This window comes from Halichoerus grypus, chromosome 7 (genome assembly GCF_964656455.1).
Source record: "Halichoerus grypus chromosome 7, mHalGry1.hap1.1, whole genome shotgun sequence".
In the NCBI taxonomy this organism is placed as follows: domain Eukaryota; kingdom Metazoa; phylum Chordata; class Mammalia; order Carnivora; family Phocidae; genus Halichoerus; species Halichoerus grypus.
The window spans coordinates 70094786-70118129 of NC_135718.1; the positions used below are offsets into that span (position 1 = coordinate 70094786).

At 45.3% G+C, this 23344-nt stretch overlaps 1 protein-coding gene across 3 annotated transcripts in view; it reads left to right on the forward strand.

Moving 5' to 3' along the window:
• Positions 1-480: 480 nt before the first annotated feature.
• The window catches only part of NTPCR (nucleoside-triphosphatase, cancer-related), a 54918-nt gene continuing 32054 nt past the window's right edge, over positions 481-23344 (forward strand). The window contains exons 1-4 of one of the 3 annotated variants that reach the window (XM_078077714.1): positions 481-631; positions 4989-5151; positions 5655-5751; positions 22235-22444. In XM_078077714.1, coding sequence (XP_077933840.1) covers positions 598-631; positions 4989-5151; positions 5655-5751; positions 22235-22444 — 504 coding nt within the window. In that variant the 5' untranslated portion in view covers positions 481-597. Of the gene's footprint in view, positions 632-952; positions 1361-4988; positions 5152-5654; positions 5752-22234; positions 22445-23344 lie in introns of those variants that run through there. The other 2 variants (XM_036102958.2, XM_078077715.1) reach the window with 2 other exon arrangements.

Genomic DNA, 23344 nt, shown 5'->3' on the forward strand with positions numbered 1-23344 from the left:
AACATCCAGATACTCAGGACACACTCCAGACCAAACACTCCGAATTTTAGGGATGTGGAGCCCAGGCATCAAGCACGTTTAATCAGGTAATTCTACTGGCAGCTATGGTTGACAGCGCTGAGCAGAGTTCGAATCGGTAAAAACCTCTTCCCTTTGAAGGAAGGGTCCCAAGACTAAACTTGCAGAAGGGCTGTCCTCTCAGCCTGGGGGAATTTCAGCTCGCAGGTCCGGATGTCAGCGGCAGGACTCCGGGGACCGCGCTCAGGTACCGTAGCACCGGCTTAGTAATAGACATTCTCGCGCACCTCTCCCTGGAGACACCCCGCGTGAGCCAGACATCGGGGGTCAAACATGTAGCACGTATACCCAGAGAAGACCTGACCACCACCCTCCCGACCTTCCTAGGGGAGGACGTCCGCACGCGCCGAGACCAAGAGCCGACAGCGCATGCGCGAGCGATGCGAACGGCGGAGGTACACGCGCGGACCTGAGGCGCATGCGCGGTCGCAAAGGCGGTGCTTCCGGCCGACGGAGGCGGGGCCTGGGGCACGGTGAGGGGCGGAACCCAGGCCGCGACCCCCACCCGGGCGCACCGTAATGGCCAGGCACGTGTTCCTGACGGGGCCCCCAGGTAACCCCGCCCACGTCTCCGCTTCCGGGGGGCTGCGGGGGTAGGCGGGCGGGGGAGGGCGCGCGGGGTGGGGGCGGCCGGGTGCTCTTGGGGAGGAGCGGCTTTATAAAGCTCCAGGCCTCTGGCTGCTGGCCCCTGAAGTTCCCAACTTAAGAGGCTTTGTGATTTGAAGCCTACGTGTCCCTTCTCAGAAAGCGCGATTTTAAGTACAAAAGATAGGATTAGAAATGAGGCCGACGCCAGTAAGGAAAAGAACATTGTGGTTGGGCAGTGTGCGGGCTTCTTTGCGAAGGTGTTAAAGAGCGAGGTCCAGCGGCAGCAGTGTAACTACGTCGTTTTGAACTTGTGATGGGCACGAACGATACTTCAGGATGTCTGCTACGCCGTGATTGACATGGAGGCGTCCGGTTTCTGTTGATAGTGACACGTGCTGCCGGTACTGTGGCTCTGGCCTACATCCATAATGGAAGGAAGCACGGATTTCCGCTGGGAGGATAATGAAACTAAAGATGAAACCTCCCCCCCACCCCCAGGTTCCTGCAAGGATGAGGCTGCAGGACGAGAAGCCCCTCTCAGATCATGTGTCTGTGCCTGGCCCCTCTAATGCCAGTCATTGGGCAAAGCCTTCAACCAACCCCGTGGGGCTGTGAACGGATGGGATAGTATTCATTCAAATGAGAGACTAGAGGAGGAGATGCTCTTTAAACAACGGCCCTACACATATGTCAGGTGTGACTCAGGAAGGTGGTGGCAGCATCAGATGGGCTAAGGCAGAAAGGTGGGCTTGGAGTGGAGAAAGTGATTTATTTCTTCAGCTCCTTTTTTAAGGTGGATCTGATGTTTAAGTTAGCGGAGCGTTCAGGTATCAAAGATTGTCATTCAGGGCCTAGAGTTGTCTTCCATTTTATTTTAATGGTTATGTTTTGCCTTAGGTAGCAAAGGCGACACTTAATATTGTAGACTTTGGAATTTTATTTTTACCAGGCAATGGGGAAGCTGTGAAGAGAGTGGTTTGAGGAATTTCTAATGTCCAAAGTAGTCCCTAACCTTGCAAAAGACTGTCTTCTGAAAGTTGATTTGTCAGTCCTTTATTGAAACTGGGAATGCCATTTGCTCAGCAGGCTGGCCCCAAGACATTTACGTGTTTCATAACAGAAGCGATCTGTTACTGTGTTAGTACCTGCCTGGGTCCTGGAAGTGGCTGGGGACAGAGCTTGGCCAGGTCAACACTTGTTTTTCTTCCCGTTTCCTTTTTCATAAAAGTTTTATGTACACACAGTTGAAAGACTCAAATAATTCTACAATATAGCTCTTCTAAGCCTGTCCTAAAACCTAGGCACCCTCTCTTTCTCTTCATCTTCCTAGTGCAGTTACAGTATAATTTTGATTAGCTCAATACATGTGAAAGCTAATCACAGAAAAGCCATGTAATCAGTAATCTATAGTTTTCCTTTTACGTATAACTTTTTTTCCCCGTTGGACTTACCGTCAGGTTTTTTTAATAGTTTCTTTCTTTCACTAACTCCGTCTCAAACTCTGCCTGCTGTCTAAATCTAATCTACATATTCAGATCATCAGGTGATATATCTTCTCAAAGAGGTCGCTTTTTGTTCTATATGTTGTCAGTGCCCCACCAGTGTGTCCTTGGCACTTAGCATTTTTCCCAACTTCCAACTGTCCAACTTGTGACCGATCTTGGAGGGCTTTCTCTGGTCGCTGAATTCTATTATGCCTGTGCGCGGGGCAGGCCTCAGGGGCCAGGGGATTCCTGTCCCCCAGGAATGTCCGAACCCATGATAGATGGAAGCTGGTGGATAAACTCCCTACTTCCTCACCCCTCAGACAGGAGAACTGAGGTCTGTGTCTAAAACTGTCCCCTAGGGATTCCCCAGTGGGCTTCGCTACCCACACAGGTAACTGGCTTGATAATGCAGTACTTCCCTTGGGGTCTTGGGGTCACTTTCCAAATTACACTACCTGCACTTGAATCTTTATCTTAGGTCAGCCTTATGAGAGAACTAGAACCAAAAGGATTCTGGAGCTCTCTGACCTGCTCGTCTTGCCTCTGCGTGGTATGGACCTGTCATTTTGGGGTCTCCTTCAGCATAGGTTACCTCTTAGTGTAGACAGCGCGAGGGTAGCAGCTGAATTGATAGAGGTGAAAAATTAACTGAAAGAAGATTTCTAGAGCTGACGAGGAAGGGGCTTGAGCCGGTACCTCCTCTTGCTTCCCCGTGTCCTATCCAACATGCAGGACACGCAGCACCCCCTTTTATTATAGCTGCTCTGTGTTATCTCCTTCAAAATGGAGTACCCCCCCTTTTTTTTTTTTACATTTAGAGTAATACCCACTTACTATAAGACCAAAAAAAAAAAAAAAATCAAAGTTTTAAAGAAGAAAGTGACAATCACATGGAATTGCTATATACAGAAATAAGTGCTGTGAACCTTCCCAGTTCCTTCTCGACATTTCTTTCTGTAGATACATATACTTCACTTTTTTTTTTTAAGCTTAATGGAATAATACTGTATATACCTGCTATGTCTTAACCTGCTTTTTCTCCATCTATCCATATATTGTGGTCTGTTTTCTGTGCTAATAAATCTAGGTAAACTGTATTCTCTGTAATGGCTGCATGGCATTCCTGCAGGTTTATATGGCATTGTATACATGGTGCCATAATTTAACACTCCCTTACTGATCAGCATATAGATTGCTTTGCATGTCTTGCTGTTACAATGAATACTGACGTAAGTACCCTGTTTCCTATATCTTTGTGCTGTGGTCAGACTTTTGCTGAAGGTGAATTCGTAGCGATAGAATTGCTGTGTGCTGTGGAAGGCACCTTGAAGTTGCCCTTCAGAAAAGTACCAACTTACATACCCACCAGTGCCACTGGCCTGCATTAACCAGGTTCTTCAGTGACTTTCTTAAAGCAGCAGTTACTGGGGGACGGAGCTGGGATGAAAAGCCTACCCGGTTCTCTTCCAGCCACAGGGAGCGTGTGTCTGGGTTGCTGTTCATGTTCCGAAAGGCCAGCCGCCATTGTCTACTGGTGTGAAGTTGGGAGGAGAGGTTTATTAAAGAACAGATCATAGTTGATCTCAAGGAAGCTTAAAAGGGTTCTTGGGGAACCCTGATGACTCTGTGTCAGCAGCTGTAGAAATACTGTGATTTACAACCTTGTGGTATCTTGAAATAGTCTCTTGCAGACTTGTCGGAGGCTTCCCGTTCCATTTTTGGGTCATTATGATGCCATGGCCTTCAATGTGTATGGAACAAGGCTCATAGAAACGAAGCCACGGTGACACACAAAGGCCCCTCTTAACATGTATGGTCCTTACTAGTTGTGTAAGCCTGGAGAAGTTACCTAACCTCTCTGTGCCTCGTCTGTAAAACTGGAACAAGAATGGTAAGTGCCCCAGAGGGGGCGTTGTGAGGATTTAACCAAGGAAATGCTTGTGGAGCATGCTAGAACAGTGCCCGGCTCCACAAGGCTGGTGATGAGTTTTATTTTATTAGCTCGCACCTGTTGGTGCTTGCAAACACATAAGAGTCCATCAGAGTAGTTAACAGGCCAGGGGGATGAGGGGGTGGAGGTGCAGAAGTTGTAATTTGGGAAAGGGTTGGGGGGCAAGCCAGGGGAATGCTTAGGGACACTGGAGGAGGTCATAGAAGGGGGTACTGGCTTGCCTTCTTGTGCCTACCACCCCTTCTCGTGTAGGTGATTTTTAAGGGTGACTTAGCATATGTGGGAGGCCACAGGCTCTTGTGAGAAAGTTTAAAAACTGCTATTTCTAGTGGTATTAGTGGTATTTAAGAGAGACTTTTTTGGGAGACATAGCAATGTAAGTCCATGGAGGAGTGAAAGGATTTTCCCACCGTTAAGTATAGGTCCAGAGTGTTCGGAAGGTTGAAATCCCAGTTTAAGGTGCCCAGCCTTTGATCCAAGCATGACCAGTTTTACTTCCTGGTGAAAGAGTGTGGCCACCCAAGGAGGAGAGTAAACCTAGTTCTAGAAGCTTGTCTCAGAGGATGCAAATTGCACCTGCTGTCACCACAAAGCCACTCATTTGGTCCTGGGATTGTGTATGTGACAAAATTAATGGTGTTTCGGAATTTCAAAATAAAACTTTAAGATCCAATCCATATTTTTATTATGCTTGAAATTAAAAAGTTTTAATACCTGGAGCAATCAAAATTGAAGTGAAATTAATATTCATAAAATTCATGTGCAGCCCATTTCTCTCCCCACGGTGATTGCTCTCAGAGTCAGTGAGTGCTGTGCATCCTCTAGCAAGGGAATGGTTCCTAACGGGCTTTTCTTTTGTTTTTGTTTTTGTTTTGTTTTTTTAGGAGTTGGAAAAACAACACTGATCCAGAAAGCCAGTGAGGTTTTAAAATCCTCTGGTGTGCCTGTCGATGGATTTTACACAGCAGAAGTCAGACAGGGAGGGAGAAGAATAGGATTTGATGTTGTCACATTATCTGGCATGCGGGGAGTTTTGTCTAGAATTGGGTACTGGTATTTCATTTCTATGTTGTTTTATTCTCCCTGGGCACAGGATTGAGCCAAATGATCCCTTCTATCTTGAAGAATCTTAGGCCTTTACGGATTTCTCAAAGAAAACAGAGATTGAAACCATCATATGAGAAAGTATAAAAATATCATATTTCACTTAAAACTTATTCCACCAAGTAATAAATTTTTAGCATTTTGTAACTCATAGTGCTGTTTCCTGTGCCACTTTTCTGTTGTGCTGCCTCCCTGCAGCTTCAGGATTAGCCCCCCAAGGTACCGGCCTGGTGGTGGTGGTGGTGGTGGTCTGCACTCTTGTTGGTAGCCCTGTTGTCAGGAGAGAACGTGGAATCAGGTTAGCTTTGTGTACCACCCCTTCTTGTGCAGGTGATTTTTAAGGGTGACTTAGCATATGTGGGAGGCCACAGGCTCGCTGGAGTTGCTGCAAACCAAAAATCAGTACAGGGGTCTTTCAACAGAGACTGCCCTGTCTTTTCATTCAGGTCAGAGCCTCCGCCCGGAAAACGTGAATGCCGGGTTGGGCAGTATGTGGTGGATCTGACTTCCTTCGAGCACTTGGCACTTCCGGTCCTGAGGAATGTAAGTATATGATTTCTGCCTCTTGAGCCCATCTCTTCTTAGTGCACTATGGGAATTGCTGTCCTGGGAGCAGGATGGTTTTGATCCAAAGGAGTGGCCAGTTTTGCATTTTACAATTGGAAAGTTTTCCAGTGATTGAACCTTATAAAAGATATATGCACCATAATTTGATGTCACTCTGAACTACATATAAATTCCTTGTTATACATATTTAGCACATGGAAATATTTTATAGTGGGAGGGCTCTGATGCTCAGCTACCATGACTCCCAAAGTTAAGTCTTTACTCTGCCTTCTTCTTATTTATAACTTAACCCTGTTTTCACAGCACAACAAATAAACATTTAGGAAGGGAAAATGTCATTATATAAATATAATGGTAAGCACCTAACACATTACAGATATTCCTCAACTTACTTTGGGGTTACTTCCTGATAAACCCATCATAAGTTGAAAGTACGCTAAGTGGAAAACACATGTAATACACCTAACCTACAAACCATCATTGATCAGCCCAGCCGACCTTCAGCATGCTCAGAACACTGAAGGTTAGCCTATGGTTGGGCAGGGTCATCTGACACAAAGCCTATTTTATAATAAAGTGTTGAAGATCTCATGCAATATATTGAATCCTGTACTGAAAGGGAAATACATGATGGCTGTGTGGGTGCAGAATGGTTGTTAGTGTATTGGTTGTTTGCCCTCATGATCTCGTGGTTTCCTGGGATCTGGGACTCCAGTTTGTGCCCAGCATCATGAGAGATCTTACTGCATGCTGCCTCTAGCCCTGGAAAAGGGTCAAAATTAAAAATCCGACCTATGGTTTCTACAGAACCTATATTGCTTTTGCGCCACCATAAAGTTGAAAAATCATAAGTTGAACCATTCTAAGTGTTGGACCATCTGTGATATACCATGTATCACTGTATTATATTGAGATATAATTCACATACCATACACTTCACCCATTTAAAATACACAATTCAACTTTTTCTGTTATATTCACAGGATTGTGCAACCAGTCATCACAATCTAATTTTAGAACATCTCCATCCTTTCAGAAGGAAACCCCATACCCATTGAGCAGTCATTCTTCATTCCCCTGTCCCTCCCAGCCCCGGCAACCACTACCCTACCTTCTTTGCCTATCAATTTGCCCATTCTGGGCATTTCCTAAAAAGGGAATCATATAATATGGGGTCTTTTGTAACTAGCATATTTCACTTAGCATAATGTTTTCAAGGTTTATCTATACTTCAGCATGTATTGTTCTTTTTCATGGTTGAATAATATGCCATTGGATGGATATACCACATTTTGTTGATCTGCTCATCAATTAATGGACATTTGGATTGTTTCTGCTTTTTGGTTATTGTGAATAATGCTGCTCTGAACATTTGGGTGCAAGTTTTTGGGTAGACATCTGTTTTCAGTTCTCTTGGCTTACACCTAGGAGTAGAGATGCTAGGTCATATGGTAATTCTATATAAATCTTTTTGAGGAATTACCAGACTGTATTCCAGACTCAGCTGCACATCTCCACCAGCAGTGGATGAGGATTCCAGTTTCTTCACATCTTTGCCAGCACCAATTATGGTCTTTTCAATTTCATCCATTCTAGGAGGTGTGAAGCATTATATGATTTTGATTTGCATTTCCCTGATGACTGGTGATGTTGAGCATCTTTTCATGTCCTTACTGGCCATCAGTATATCTTCTTTCGAGAAATGTTTATTCATTTGCTTTGCCCATTTTTAAACTGGCTTAATTGTGTTTTTATTATTGGGTTGTGAGATGTCTTCATAAGATGTGCATACCAGCCTGTTATCAGATATATGATTTGCCAGTATATTCTTCCATTCTGTAGATGCCGTCACTTTTGTCATGGTGTCCTTTGAAGCATGAATGTTTTTGAGAAGTCCAGCTTATCTGTTTTTCTTATGTTGTTTATGCTTTTTGGTGTTGTATCAAAGAAGACTTTGCCTGACCTAGTTTCATAAAGATCGACTCCTGTGTGTTCTTCTAGGAGTTTTATAGTTTTACTGTTACATATAGGCCTGTAGTCTAAAGTAATTTTTGTATATGGTGTTAGGTACGAATCCAGATTCCTTCTTTTGTGGATAAATACCCAGTTGTTTCAGAGCCATTTGTTGAAGACTCTTCTCTTTCCGTGTAATTTTCTTAGGACTCTTGTTGAAGTCAGTTGACCAGGATTAATTTGGACTCTGAATTCTGTTCCATTTTTCCTTATGTCAGTTCCATCTGTTCTTAGGTCAGTGCCACACTGTCTTTATTAGTGGAATTAGGACTTTAATAGGGATTGTATTGAATCTGTAGATGAATTTGGGGAGTATTGCCATCTTAGCAATATTAAGTCTTTTGATCCGTGAATACGAGATCTCCATTTACCTAGATCTTCTTCTTCTTCTTCTTTTTTTAAGATTTATTTATTTAAGAAAGAGAACATCCACGTGTGAGTGGGAGGAGGGAGAGGGGAGAGGGAGAGAATCCCAAGCAGACTCGCTGCTGAGTGCAGAGCACGACACAGGGCTCAATCTCAGGACCCTGAGATCATGACCTAAGCCGAAATGAGGAGTCGGACACTTAACTGACTAAGCCACCCCTACCTAGATCTTCTTTAATTTTTTTTTAAGATTTAGTTATTTTAGAAAGACAGAGCACAAGTGGGAGAGGCCAAGGGAGAGGGAGAGAAACTAAGAGTCGGAGGCTTAACGCATTGCTCCACCCAGGCGCCCCTTCTTTAATTTTTTTTTTTTAAGATTTTATTTATTTATTTGACAGAGAGAGAGAGAGACAGCGAGAGAGGGAACACAAGCAGGGGGAGCGGCAGGCAGAGGGAGAAGGAGAAGCAGGCTTCCCGCTGAGTAGGGAGCCCGATATGGGGCTCGATCCCAGGATCTGGATAATGACCTGAGTCGAAGGCAGACGCTCAACGACTGAACCACCCAGGCGCCCCTTTAATTTTTTTTTTTTAACTATATTGTTTTGTAGTTTAGCCTATAAGGGTTACACTTCTTTTTAAAAAATTTATACCTTAGCATTTTTATACTTGTTGATGCTTTTGTAAATGGAAATGTTTCCTTAATTTCACTTTTGGAATTATCATTACTAATGCATAGAAGTACAAGTGATTTTTGTCTGTTGAGCTTGTATCCTGTAACCTTGCTAAATTTGTTTATTAGTTCTAAGAGTTTTTCAGTGAATTCTTTAGGGTTTTCTATGTACAAAATTGTATCATTTACAAATGGATATAATTTTACTTTCTTCCTTTCCACTTTGGATGCCTTTTATTTCATTTTCTTGCCTAATTGCCCTGGTTAGAACTTTTAGTTCAGTGTTGAATGGACATCCTTGTCTTGTTCCTCATTGTAGGGAGAAAGCATTCAATCTTTTACCATAAAGTATGATATTAGCTGTGAGTTTGCAGATAACCATTACCAGGTTGAGGAAGTTCCTTTTATTCCTAGTTTGTTGAGTGTTTTACCATGAAGAAGTGTTGGATTTCGTGAAATCCTTTTTCTGCATCTATAAAGGTGATTGTGTGATTTTTATCTTTCATCATACTAATGTAGTATATTATGTTAATTGATTTTTGGATGTTAAACCAACCTTGGTTCTTGGACTAAATCCCTCTTGGTCATGGTGTATGATTATTTTTATATGTTGATGGATTCAAAAGGATTATATGCAAATCCTTTTGTGTATTGCTGGATTTTTATATGTTTGCAAGTATTTTGTTGAAGATTTCCGCATCTGTATTCCTAAGGGATATGGCCTGTAGCTTTCTTGTGATATCTTTGTCTGATTTTGGTGTCAGGGTAATATTGGTGTCAGAATAAGTTGGGAAGTGTCCCTTCCTCTTCTGATTTTTGGAATAGTTTGTGACATATTGGTATTTATTTTTTCTTTGAATGTTTGAATTACCAGTGAAGGCCTGTGGCCTGGGCTTTTCTTCATGAGAAGCTTTTTAATTACAAACTCAATCTCTTTACTTGTATAGATCTGCTGATTTTTTATTTCTGGTTGAGTCAGTTGTAGTAACCTCTCTTTTAGTAATTTGTCGGTTTCATTTATCTCATCTGTTGGCACACAGTTGTTCATATATTCCCCTATAATCCTTTTATTGTGTAAGGTCAGTGGTGTTTTCCCTTCTTTCATGTCTTATTTTAGTTATTTAAGTTCTTTCTCCCCCCCCCCCTTTTTTTTTTGGCCAGGAAAAGGAAAATAGGAAAAGGTTTGTCAATTTAGTCGATCTTTTCAAAGAACCAGCTTTTGCCTTTGGATTATATATTACTTGTTTTTTGCATTAATTCATCAAATACTTATCAAATCCTAGATATGTAGTCGTGAACAAAACAGACATGTTTTCTCCTCTCTCAAAACCCTCAGGCGAGGGGGAAATGTGGACCGTAAACAAGTAGATGTATGTCATTAGCTCTGTGAAGGGGACCAGTGGGGTGCTATGAGGAGTATGAGGAGCTGACTTGAGATCAGGTGGCCAGGACAGAGCTCTGAGGAGGTGACGTGTAGCTGAAATGGGAAGACGAGAAGGCACCGTCACTTCAGAGAGAATACTGGGTGTGTGTGTTGGGGGGCAGTTCTGTGGACAACATTATAGATGAGGGGAACAGATAAACTGCGGCCCCACGGTCCTCAGGCAGGAGCAGGTAAGGAAGAAGGTGTGGCTGGTATGGTGGGTGGGGCCACGTGATCAGGGCCTCAGGGCCTGTATTAAATACTGTGGGTTGCATTTAATCTGTGACAGACTTACTATTTTGATTAATTTTTGTAGAATTCGAACGTTGTCGACCTGTCTCACGAGGCAGGTCTAAACCTTCCGGAAAAGTCTGTTCCACCAGCAGGAAAGTACAAGATCTTTCTGATGGCCTGGTGGGCCCCGTGTGATCTCTGGCCCACTAACCTCTGGCCTCCTGTCACTATTCCCCAGCCATGCTAGCTCAGACGTGTTCCCCATACATGCTAGGGCCGGTGCCGCACCAGCCTTTGGCTCTCGGCCCTGGCCGTTTTCTTTGGTTGGCACACTCTTACCTTTGCCTCTCTGCTCTTTTTTGACATTTGGGGCTGAGCGAAAATGTGCCGTCGAGGGCTTTGGTAGTTGCCCCGAGCTGCTGGAAATTCTAAGTGTAGCCCATGGAGGCCGGGTGCTGATTGCAGAGGGCTGGCAGGGGCTTGACCTCCCTTCTGGTGGGGGGCTCCAGCTCCTCAGAGCCCACCTTCTCCTTTGCTTCGTCCCCGTTGCCTGCTCCTCTCTCCTCCTGCCTCTTGGAATGTTCCTCCTTCCCATGCTGGGTCTGTTGTGGCCGTTGTTTTGGTGGGAGCAGTCTGAGTGAGAACATGACGTTTTTCTCTCTGGTTCTTTTCCCATCAAATGCTTTTACCTTTCTACTTAAATGTTCAAAGGGCAAGTGAAGTACTTCAAATGAAATTCCAGGTGAAGACTCTGGCTTTGGGCCCTGGATCAATACAAAGAATTGATTTTTACTTACCTGGCTCAGAACAGACTGAATCCTGGGAGAGCAGGATACGTGCTTGATATCTATCTGCAAGATTATGCGAGAAATCATACACTGACTAGAGAATAAGAGCTTGAAATCATACGCTGACTAGAATAAGAGCTTGACTCTCTCTTTTTTAAAAAATAAAGAAAAGCAGACTTCTTCCAATTTCTTATACTTTGAATACCAAACCCAGACACACCCATATTTTAGGAAGAGTTCCCAGGCTGCAGGTTCTTACCTAGTCCAGGTCACAGATTTTTTTTTTTTTTTTCCTGAAGAACAAATCTTTCTCCCATCTCTTATTGGGATGAAGAGAGGAAAAGGAATTAGTGTTTTGCCTTTAGGAAGAAAATAGTTAAAGTAACTACATAACAAAAACGGGAATATAAAGAGACAGTTGTCATTATTGACAAGTAAATGGAAAACTCTAGCAACCAGAGCTAGGCAGGGAAAGCTTTGGTGTGGATAGCATGTTAGTGTCTCGTGCCCGGGATGTCTGAAAACACTAACTATAAGTTAAGAAATATCTAGTAAGTGCCTCCTACGTGTAAGAAATTTCACTGTGGATGAAAAATATTTTGAGTCGTAAGACGGAAGGGAGATAATCCTTGGGGCCAATTGGGCCAGCAGGGCCAGCAGGGGTGTGTGCCTGCTGTGAGCCCGGAGGTCAGAAAGGGGCTGGAGCTGAGAAGGGGCTGGAGGAGGAGGTTCAGGTGTGACCCCGGCCCCAGCTTGCTGCGCGGCTTTCGTTTCATGTCGTCAGGCCCGGATGGAGATGGATGGACTCTCAGGGGCTCGCGTGGTGAAGAAAGGAAAATAGAGTAAGATTGGGAAACATTCTAGACAAATTTTTAGAAAGTCCTTTCGTAGGGTTGACTGGTGTTGACTTTTTTTCATTCCACCGGTGACTTCTTTCCTTATTTGACAACGTTTTTATTGTTTTTCTGAGTATCTAGGCTCTCCCTACTCAAGGTAGCAAATTCATAAAAAATATGAAATAAAAATAAAGAAGAAAATAGGAATAACTCATAATCTTATCACTGGGTTAACCACTGTTAGTGTATTTTGTTTTTTCCCTCTTTCTGCTTTATTCTGTCATTCCAAAATGGGGACAAATACTGCGTATGGTTCTATAGGTTTGGGTTTTCCTTTTAATACGCTCGAGTGACGTGGGAATGGCCTTACGACATGATAATCCTCACAACTGCGATCACGTAATGATCGCACAGTATTTCCTGGCACGGGCTTTCACCTCTGACTTCAGCCTTATTCCCTCAGTGGCAGATGTTTATCACCATTGCAAGGATCCTTGTAGACTTTCTCCCCAGCCACGATGCTTTCCCTGGGGACGATCCGAGGGTGGAGGGCTGTGACCTTCTGGGGTCTTGCTGGGTGCTGCTGAGGTGCTCCCCTGACTAGTTTGCACCCCCTGCCTGCGTGTGGGCATGTGCCTCTCCCTGCACTCTTGGCAGCACCGAGCGCTATACTGATTTTCCATACGAAAATACGCTTCTTTGCTTTGATTCGTGTTTTTAAGTTGCTAATGAGGTTGTTTTTTAGTTTATTTTTTTTTTTAAATCTAATTATTTTTGTTTATCCCTTTGCCCATTTTTTTTCTTTTGGCTTAAAAAGATCTTTTATAAGGCAAATGACCTTTTTGTATTTATTGATTGCATTTTTCTCAGTTTGTCACTTTGGTGATTTCTTTCTCTCTCTCTCTCTTTCTTTCTTTCACATTGAGAAAGTCTATCTGTATTCCAAGTTAACACAGAATTTGTTTCTTCTTGTGTAGTACCTTTTTTTTTCTTTTAACATGTTTTTAATCCATCTGGATTTATTTTGAATGTAATATACAATGAGACTCTCAATTGATTTTCTTCCAAATACTTAGCAAGTTTGCCAAAGCCATTTGTTAAATAACCCATTTATTTGTTATGCTTTATTAATTATAATAAGAAATATGTGTGTGTGTGTGTAATGTCTTAGGGTTATCTGTTCTCTCCCATCGGTCCGTTTGAGTCTTACATCAGTACCATGCTGTGTTAATTGCCGTGTTGTCTTACCCATTGTTGTTTGCTCATTTTTCCACGTGGTATTGGTGGTAACAGTGCCGGGGGTGGGGGCCATAGCCAGATCGTTAACAGCGATCCAGTGCAAATGTGCACCAGGCACTAACCCGTGTAATCCTCAGAGTCATGCTGTCACTCTCTTCCTGGTTTACAGACGAGGAAACTGAGGTGTGGACTAGAGATTAAATTGCCCAAAGGCACACAGCCTGTGAGTAGTAGAGCTGGCGTGAACTGTAGAATCAAGACTTTGTTATCCATCACAAAAGTCTTATATGGAGTGATTGGAACCATATAAAATTATCGTTATTTAGATATAAAGAGCATCTTAATTTTTCAGATAATAGTCTCCATAGCCAAAAACCCAGTATCTCTCTTTCTATTTCTTTCTTTCTTTTTTTTTTTTTTTAATTGTTTTTTGGTAAGGTTATTTATAGGTCTCTTCTGTTTTCTGATGCTCCTCTAATTAGGGTTGTTTTTGCAGTTTTTCAGCCATCAAGGCTGGCAGGATAACGCTGTCCTTTTTCCTAATGGCCTTTTTGACAGCCACACTGAATGCTTTATTAGAATTTGTTGCAACGTAGGATTTAACATTTTGTTGGCACACCATGTATCGCCCATTCACACAAAAAGATAACAATAGATTATAATTTTTTTAAGAACAAAAGGTGTCTACTCCAAGCTGTATTTTCTAGGCTGACCCATGTCATTTTTAATTAAGATCCCTGAAAAGAATAGGAGGCTAGAACCAGGACATCCAATGAAAATCAACATAGTAGAACCTTGTTTTGATCAAAATAAGGCTTTTGGCGTATATTTGTTTTCAAGAGCAGGATCTGCTTTTGATTCTGAAATGAGATTCTGCTTCAGATCTTTGAAACTTTTCATTTGAAGGTCAGAGGACTCCTGGCTGGGGAAAGTTTATTTTTTACCACTTGACCTGGAATTGCCACTTAGTATTTCAGGCCACTAGGCTTTAGAGAGAATTTAGAAAAATCAATTTCTAGTCAGGATCCATTCTTGAAAGGTTGACAGGAGCCCAAGCATTGCTTTTGAGTTTCCTCCATTGTTAGCGAATGTGACATTTTTTTCTTTGTTCCTCCTCACTTTCTATTTCTGGACCTCACGATCATATATATATGCACTGCAAGATCAGCCAGGGAAACAAAAAGCTGTCTGGTGCAAACATAAAAATTAACTTAAAAATTGTCAGTGGAAACATTCCTGCAGTGAACCAAAAGAGGAATATGAACTGAGAGTTCCGTGTAAGGTTGACGCTGCGGTTTATCTTGTAGGATCGGTCATGGCAGCCCTTGCTGGTAACCTCTGTGGGTCCACAACCCTGTCAGGGCTTCCAGGTGAAATGTGAAACCAGCCCCCTTCGTGCAGAGGGCGGAGGAAGCCCAGAAAAATAGGCAGGCCACTGCGGGCTGGGAGGTGGCAGTTGTAATAAGCAGTGGGAACTTACATACAAGGCTTGAGTTGGACGCAGCAAGATGGATGGGCCCCCTCTCGCCTGCCAGACCTTAAGTTTATAGAGAGAAAGGCCTTAACTGCGTCCAGTCAAGCAGAGCGTGCAGATGTCAGCACCACATCATTATCTCAAGGCTGTGTCCTTGGGGCAGCCTCTGGGGATGAGAAAGGCAGGTAGAACCCACATTCCAAGGACGGGAGGGGCTGAGGAGCCTCTGATCACCTGGGTGCGGCTCATGGAGCAGCCGGTGGTCCATCTTTTCGATGACCTTCCCCAGCAGTCCCCCTCATTCCCCTGGGCAGGTCTGATGCTCTGTTACTTCTCATTGCTGGCCTGTGGTTCTCATTGGTATTCTGAGGTTCTGTGATTTAGATGCTGAGCTGGCTCCTGTCTTGGGTTCTTTACCTTCCTGCAGTTCTTGCAGCCCGCTCCCCAGAGGCCTGGCACACGTGCTCCGTAAGTGGGACTGGGGTAGGATTTGTATCAACTGCTCCTTCCTCCCCTTTACTCCTCCACTTTTCCTGTTTCCAACACTCATCACTGGCTGCCTCCTCCCATTACACGTCAGTCCAAGGCCCTGCCTCCTTCAAAAGCAAACTCACACATGATGAGGTGGTGGTTTTCTCGAATCTTATACTGAGAAAGTATGCATGTGAGCGTTTTTCTTTTTTTGTATTGATTCTAATTTTTTGTACTTTATCTGGATATAATTTTAGTCTTTGAGAAAATAACAAGAATAACGCCAGACCACCCATATACTTGTTACCCAGAATCACCTGTTTTTACCATTTGCCTGTTGTTTGTTCACCCTCTCTCTCCACGTGTGCACGTGTGTGTCTGTTCATAGAAACATACCAATTTGTGGAGGGGCCCATTTGAGAGTATGTTGCAGTCACGGGGATGCTTAACTCCTCAATGTTCAGTATATTTTTCCTAAAAGTAAGCATATGCTCTTATGTAATTGGTACAGTTCTCAACCTCAATACATTTTTACACCAAGAAAATACTAATAGGGGCACCTGGGTGGCTCAGATAGTTAAGTGTCTGCCTTCGGCTCAGGTCATGATTCCAGGATCCTGGGATGGAGCCCCGTGTCTGGTGTCTGGGTCCCTGCTCAGCGGGAAGCCTGCTTCTCCCTCTGCCCCTCCCCCTGCTCATGCTCACACTCTCTCTCTCAAATAAATAAATAAAATCTTAAAAAAAAATAAGAAAGTACTAATAATCTTCCATTCCCAGGCCTGTTTTGTCAGTTGACTGAACAATACCCTCTGTAACATGTTTTCCTCTGGTCTAGGGTCAAGTGTTGCATTTAGCTGCCGTATCTCCCTAGCCTCCTTCAGTCTGGAACATTTCTTCAGTCATCCTTTGTCTTTTGTGACATTGACATTTTTGAGCAATACGGTTCTACTCTAATAGAACGTTCCTCTTTGGGGGCTTTTCCGTTGTTGCTTTGTGATAACTTCAGTCAGAATACTACATAACCCATGGCGCATCTGTCTCGGGCATCTCGTCCAGAGGCATGTGATGTTTGCTGATGTTTGTTTTGATTACCTGAGTGAAGACTTGTCCAGTGTCTCCACTGTGCATTTACTCTTTTTCCCTTTGAAATTAATAAGTAATGAGTGGGGAGCCACTTGAAGACCATGCACATCCTCCTCATGAAAATTTCTCCTGGTTACTTCTCATTTTTTTTAACATTATTAGATTAGCTGAAAATAATACTTTTCACGGAGGCTTTACCTGGAAAGCCAATTTAACCACTGCCTTTTGGAATACTTTCTGTAACAAGATGAACAGTAGTTAACAGTAAAATCGCTGTACATTCAAAGGCTGAACTAAAAGAGCCGTAACGGTTGATTTTTCCTCATCAATGCTGCACTTACTTACTTCTCTCCAGTCTCTTCATTAGTTAGACAAGAAGTCATCACTATTTTACTGTAGCTAAAACATTCAGCTTTCTCTCTTCTAGGCAGTATGTAATAAAAGGATATCAGACTTCAAAGATACTACACTTGAATCAAAAGTTTAAAAATTGAATAAGATTCTTACTAAGCAAGAGGAGTTTTTACAAGCGCAGTTACTGTGAACACCGTTAGCTGATAAGAAGTGGCAGGACTTAGCACGTTTGGTGGTGCCTGGTCCTGTCTCTTGCTGGGGGCGGGGGGGGGCTTCACCTGCAGGTCACATCTGCCTACTAAAGCAGGCCATCCTCTCTTCTGGATAAAATGATGTTGGTGACGGTAATTGTTCTGCGACCCCAAATATGTCATCCTTTTTGAGTAATTAAAAGTAATGTGATTACTCCAGAAACAGATTAGGGTCTTTGTGGCTAGGCCTCTGTAGCCCCTAGAAACCGAAGTGCTCCTGCTTCTCGTTGGAGAGGAAAGTAGTTTCCTTACAGTTAGATGAATTTCTTCAGTTCTTTCCTTCAGTGTCTTTGATCCTTTCCTTCAATTTCTTTCCTTCCTCAGAGTGAACACGTGCAGGCGGAATGGCACGTGGGGGATGGAAGGGAGCTCTGGCGTCAGGTGATCTTGGGTCTGACTCAGCTCTCACTTGGGAGCTCAGTGACTTTGAATCAGTTGTGTTCCTCATCTGTAAAACAGAGACGCAGATAGCTGCTGGATGGAGTTACTAGGACTGAATGCGACGTTGTTTGTAAAGCGTGTGCGTCCCCGGCTGCTAGGAGGTGCAAACAGGGATAGGTCTTATTTATCTCTCTTGCGAAGGTGAGTGAAGTGATGGGTAGGAGAACCTCGGGAGGAGCCTCACATCAGCAGTTTGCCACAAACCCGGGGGCCAGAGTGAGCTGTAGGTCTGTCATGGAGACCCACAAGCTCGGATGTCCAGGCTGGTGCCGGGACGCTGGGATCACAAGGGGTCATGGGTTCTCCATCCACTGGGCTGACTGTCAGCCAACAGATGTTGTTTCAGTCCTGGGATAGTTCTCGTAGCTTGCAAGATACCAAGGGCTCCCTTCTGGTGCTCTGCAGTCAGGCGCTTGTGTGGGTGAGGCCCAGGGAGGCCAGTTAGGACATCGAGGAGGAGCCTCAGCCCTAGTCTGCTGGGCCCTGGGTGGGAATCTCTGGCATCTGGGTAGGGACAGCCCCCGCCCAGCTCACGCCCAAGGAGAGAAGGGCGCGGCAGGCCGTCTAGACAGCTCGTCCTGGCTGCCAGCCTGTGGCTTCATCCCTGGGGACACGCGGTTGACATGCCTCCAGACTGCTAAGGGGATCTGAAACTTTAGACTTGGAATAAGCACACAGAGAGGTCTACTTGGAGCCCTTCACATTTAGCTCCTAACTTCAGAGGGTTGAGGAATTGTGGGCTAGTCTGTGGCCACTCTTAACCACCATTTGCCGTCCTGGCTTCCCAGAACGTGTGGGTCTGCGGAGAAGGGCCCTAGTTCTGCCGCCTGACTTCTGGCAGATGCTCCCCAGTCCTTTCCCATGACTGTTGGTATCTGCTGTCCTAGACAGGCCAGCTCAGAAGCCGGTCCGTGTGTCTGAGATTAAAAAAAGAGTTAAGACCACCAGAAATATTTACTAAGTAAATAATTCACAATAAGGCAGAAGCCACTTTAATTAGCTTTTTCTCAGTTTGGTATTTTGGTTAAATGAAATGGCCTATTTTATGTCTACCTTTTCTTCTATGTTCTTAAAAGTGCGTATGGAGATTAAACCACAACAAAAAAAAGTCACACAGTTTTCAGGTCTCTGGCATAATTGGAACACAGATATTTTGTTGTTGCTCTAAATCGATTTAATCTTTCCAGAAAGCAAACTAGCTGAGTGTAAGCAAAGTTATAAAATTATTCATAGCTTCCCTTCCCACTGGCTGCTCAATTTTAGGACTCTATCCCGAGGAAATCTCTTCTCCCTCAGAACAAACAGAGGAGGTAAAACATGCCTTGCCCAAAGTGTTTCTCCCTCTCTGTGACAGTGAGAGTGGATAGTCCTGTGACGTGTAGGCCTGGCTGAGGAGCAGTGAGTGACGCAGGGTAGTGGCTGCCATCCTGCTGCCTCGCGGTCCCCTGCGGAGAGAGCAGGCGCAGGGGAGAGGCCACACCCCAGATCCTGTGCACACAGTGATTTTCACCTCGTGGTCCGAGGCGGCCCGAAGTGCTGCCTGAGCTCCTTACTCCATACCTCAGGTTCGGCCACTCCAGGGGCTCATTCTGACTTCCCCACAACCAGCACTGGGGAGGACTGGGGAAGTTCCTGACCGTTTTCAAACCTGCGCCCTGGTGCTGTCAGGCTGCATCTTTACCAACTCAGAAGAGCATTTGGAACAACGTAAATACTATGTGTGCTCACTGGCTTGTTGTTTTGTTTCCTTCTAAAGTTGCTTGAATTTATATAAAAATGAAACAATTTTGAATGTGATAGTGGTCCTAAAAGATTTTATTTATTTATTTATTTATTTATTCATTCATTCATTCATTTGAGAGAGAGAGAGAGAGAGAGAGAGAGCATGTGCAGGAGCAGGGGAACAGCAGAGAGAGAGAGAATTGCAAGCAGACGCCCTGCTGCATGCAGAGTCCAACTTCAGGGCTCGATCTCACGACCCTGACTGAGATCACGGCCTGAGCCGAAATCAAGAGTTGGACGCTCAACCGAGTGAGCCACCCAGGCGCCCCAATAGTGGTTCTCTTATTATCCTCTTGAATGTATGGTCATGAGTCATTTAGAAAAACCAGTCTTTACAGGCTTCTCAGTGGCTTAGCATCTGATATCTGCTTCTCACTTGCGCATCAATAACAGATCTTTCATCAAAAATCCCAGACTTATTTTTGAGATTCCTACAGTTTCTGGATGATAAAAGTCTCTGCTTTTGTACAAGAGGATTTTAAATAAACTAACGTTTTAAAGCGAGCACTTCCAGTTGGTAGAACATAATGTATGCGTGTGTGTCCAGATATCTCTGTGCAGAAGTTTAATGTTGGTGAGCTCTCATTGGTGAATGTCGTAGAGAATCCAAGGAACGGTGGTGTTGGAGCCTCGTGCTTTATGTTTATATCTGCTTGTGTGTATTTACATACATGCCCACATGTATGGGCACCTAACTACCCACATACGTACACCCAAATAAATACATATACACAGCATACACACATTCTTCATATGGTTTCTCTTTGTCTGAATTAACTGCTTTCAAACTATCGTTTTGATGTGCCAGATAGAGTTTTGTTTGGCTTCTGGGTGTTTCCCTCTTAGGGAGGATGACATCCACAATTATTCCGTTTCTGGAGGCAGCAGAATGCTCCAAATACTCCTTAATAAGAGGTCATTGGAATGCCTTGCTCTTGTGGGATCATCTGTTTTTATGCTGATGATCTGGTACCTGATAGTTTTTAAAAATGCTCCCAAATTTGGCATTAATTTTTGAAGAAAAAAATTCGGAAATGACAGCAACTGATTCCACAGGTGCTCGCCTTTCCTCCTTCATCCCATCAGCGGAGGGCATTAGCTGCCTCAGCTCAATCTTGCATCACTCAATTCCATGGGAAAGAAAAAGATGACTATGACCTTGTCCTGCCCCTGAGGGGGAAACGGGGTGTGTGCGCGCACGTGTGCGCATGTGTACACACACACACACACATAAATGCAATTGAAAGTTAAAAATGAAGTGCATTAGACACAGAGAATTGAGTAAATATATAGACGATCTCTTGGATGACTGCAGTGGACCCCTTCCTGGTCTTTCCGCTAGTGAAGTAGGTGGGAAAATATGTATGTGATATTAAGTCGGCAGATAATAAGAGTACCACTTACATAAAAGTTTGACAACCACTGCTTCAATGTTTCCCCTCAAGAACTGCCTCAGACTAGACCCCACAATCTCACGTTGTCTGTTCAAAAGATGCCCAACTTGTCCCTGACTGCACACAGCAGCCTTTCGGGCACAAGCTGTGATCCTCCCAGCTTAGCATCTCTCGGCTGTCAGATAGATCGGATGGAACCCACAGCCCTCTGTGTACCTTACAGGCTTCGGGACCCGCCCCCCAGCCCCGTCCCTCCCCGGCTACCACCCGTACCCCGCCAATCACAGTCACTCTGGCTTCGGGATTCACAGTTCAAGACCAATGCAGCTGAACTCAGCCATACATTCTGAGAATGTACTGATGTCACTATTTAAGGAGTCTAAGAACTGTAGTAAAAAGTACTTTGTAAATCAGCTTTAGAGTTTTCAAAGTCCTCATTTATACAAAGATACATAAAATGTGTTTGTCACTCAGCATTCACTGAAGAGTTCCGTGTTCTGTTGTGTTCCCGCTGTGGCAAGACTACTCAGAGTCCTATCAGCTTTCTCTGGGAAGGCTTTCCAGAGAGGGCATGGATATTAGTGATCGGTTGCTGTGTAACCAATGACCCCAGAATTGAGGAGTTTAAAACCACGGGCTTTATCTCACACAGTTTTCCTGGGTTAGGAATCTAAGAGTGGCTTAGCCGGGTGGTTTGGACTCAGGGTCGGTCATGAGGTTGCAGTCATCCGATCTCCGCCTGCCAGCTCACTGTCAAGGTTGTAGGGAGGCCTCGGTTCCCTACCACATGGACTTGGCCATCAGCTGCCTGTGCGTGCTCACAACGTGGCAGTCACCTTCCCCGGAGCAAGCCATCTAAGAGAGATTGAGACCAAGCTAGACACAGCAGTCTTTTCTACCTCATCTCAGAAGGGACATACCAGCCCTTCTCCCGCATTCTGCTGATGGCAGAGACCAACCCTGGAACTGTGTAGGAGGGGTCTGAGCAAGGGTGGGAGCCCCAGGAGCTGGGAGGCACTGGGGCCCGTGGAGGCTGGCTGCCACACCTGTTCCAAGAGGGGCTCAGAAGGAAGGAAAGGGATGAAGTCGTTAGGGAGGGAATCTGCAGTTGAAATGGCACAGCCCTGCTCACTTGTTTTTCTCTTAACCAAGACTCCTTTCCTTTTACTGTTCGCTTCTCTCCACCAGCCCTCATAGTGCAGATTATGAAACACTCAGGCATTTGCCTGCAGCGGTTACCTCCTCCCAGACAGGGAAGCTCCTATAACTCACAATCACACAAAAAAGAGGCCAGTATTATTAATAAGGGCTCCCAGGCTTGCTGTCTCATTTCTTTTAAACCTGAGGCATGTGGGTGCTGCTTATTTTCTGGGTGTATATAAACACAAAGCTTGGTTATTACTGGAACCGTTCTAGAAGAGTGAAAATTGCCAGGAACCTGGGTCACTTGGGGAACTGAATTTTCTGGTTGCTGCAGTTTCCAAGGGAGCTCTTCCAGATCTGTTTGCCAGTGAATCGTCCCATGTAGACTGAGAGTCTCCCGCCTTCCAAAGCTTAGTTGACTTCGTTGGTGAGTGACCGGGGAGTGGGACCCTGGGGCCCTTCGCTTAACGTGACTTGGGTGTCTTCGTGATCTTCAGGCAGGTTCCAGCAGTGGCCCAGGGCAGAGAGTGTGTGTCATCGATGAGATTGGGAAGATGGAGCTCTTCAGTCAGCCTTTCATCCAGGCGGTTCGTCAGACGCTGTGCACCCCAGGGACTGTAGTCCTGGGCACGATCCCGATACCTAAGGGAAAACCGCTGGCCCTCGTGGAGGAAATCAGAAACAGAAAGGACGTTCAGGTGTTCAGTGTGAGTACAGCTGGTCCCCTGTGCCTATAAAAAAGGAGCAGGTGACCTCAAACAGCGGGGTGGCTTTGAAACGTACCTTTGCTTTGAATTACCGTTTTCCCCCCTTGGAGGCTAGATCCAGGTGAGTCTGACTTTCTAGGCGTTTATAGAACTTAAGTTTTGCCTGTGCTCGGTGAAAAAACACACTTCCCTGCGGCCACGGCTTTCAGCTGCTAGGCCGGAGCCCGGGCCAATAGAACGGTGGACGAGGGTGGAGATGTCCCGCCTGCACTGGTCAGTGCCGTAGCCATCAGCCACCTGTGACTACTTCTGTTCAAATACCAGAAAAACTTCCTGTCTCCGGTCACTCTGCCCTCGCGGACAGCACAGCTGCGGAGTGTGTCAGGCAAAGTGACGTCCACGGAACAGCCGTGGGGGCATCATGCGGGGGTCCGTGAGCGGCGCAGAGCTATAGGCGCGCCCGGACCCCACGAGTCAGACCCAGGGCATGGGCCCAGCGGCGTGCTTTCGCGGGCTCGCAGGTGGTTGTCACGTGCCCGTCGGGGGCCTTGTGCGGTAGAGCGCGGGTGCGCGAGGCCCGGCTCTGTCATACCAGCCAGTGGCCGTGGCCGAGTGAGCCCAGGGGCCCCTGATGGCGCCACGGGCACTTCGCCCACATACGTGGTTTCCCCCCCCCCCCCCGTCTCTCTGGGTCCTTCTCAGCTGTCTCGCCCTGCGCCCCCTCTGCGGTGTCAGTGAGGGAGCCGTGTTCCCGGCTGAGCTCTGCCCGCCCCCACCCCCACCCCCACCCCCAGGGTAACCGCTCACAGGCCCTGCGAGGCCTCGTGACCGGGTCCGGCTGGTCCGCCCCCCCGGGAGCGTACCGCGCGCAATTGCCGGCTCTCCGGCCCCATGGGACGT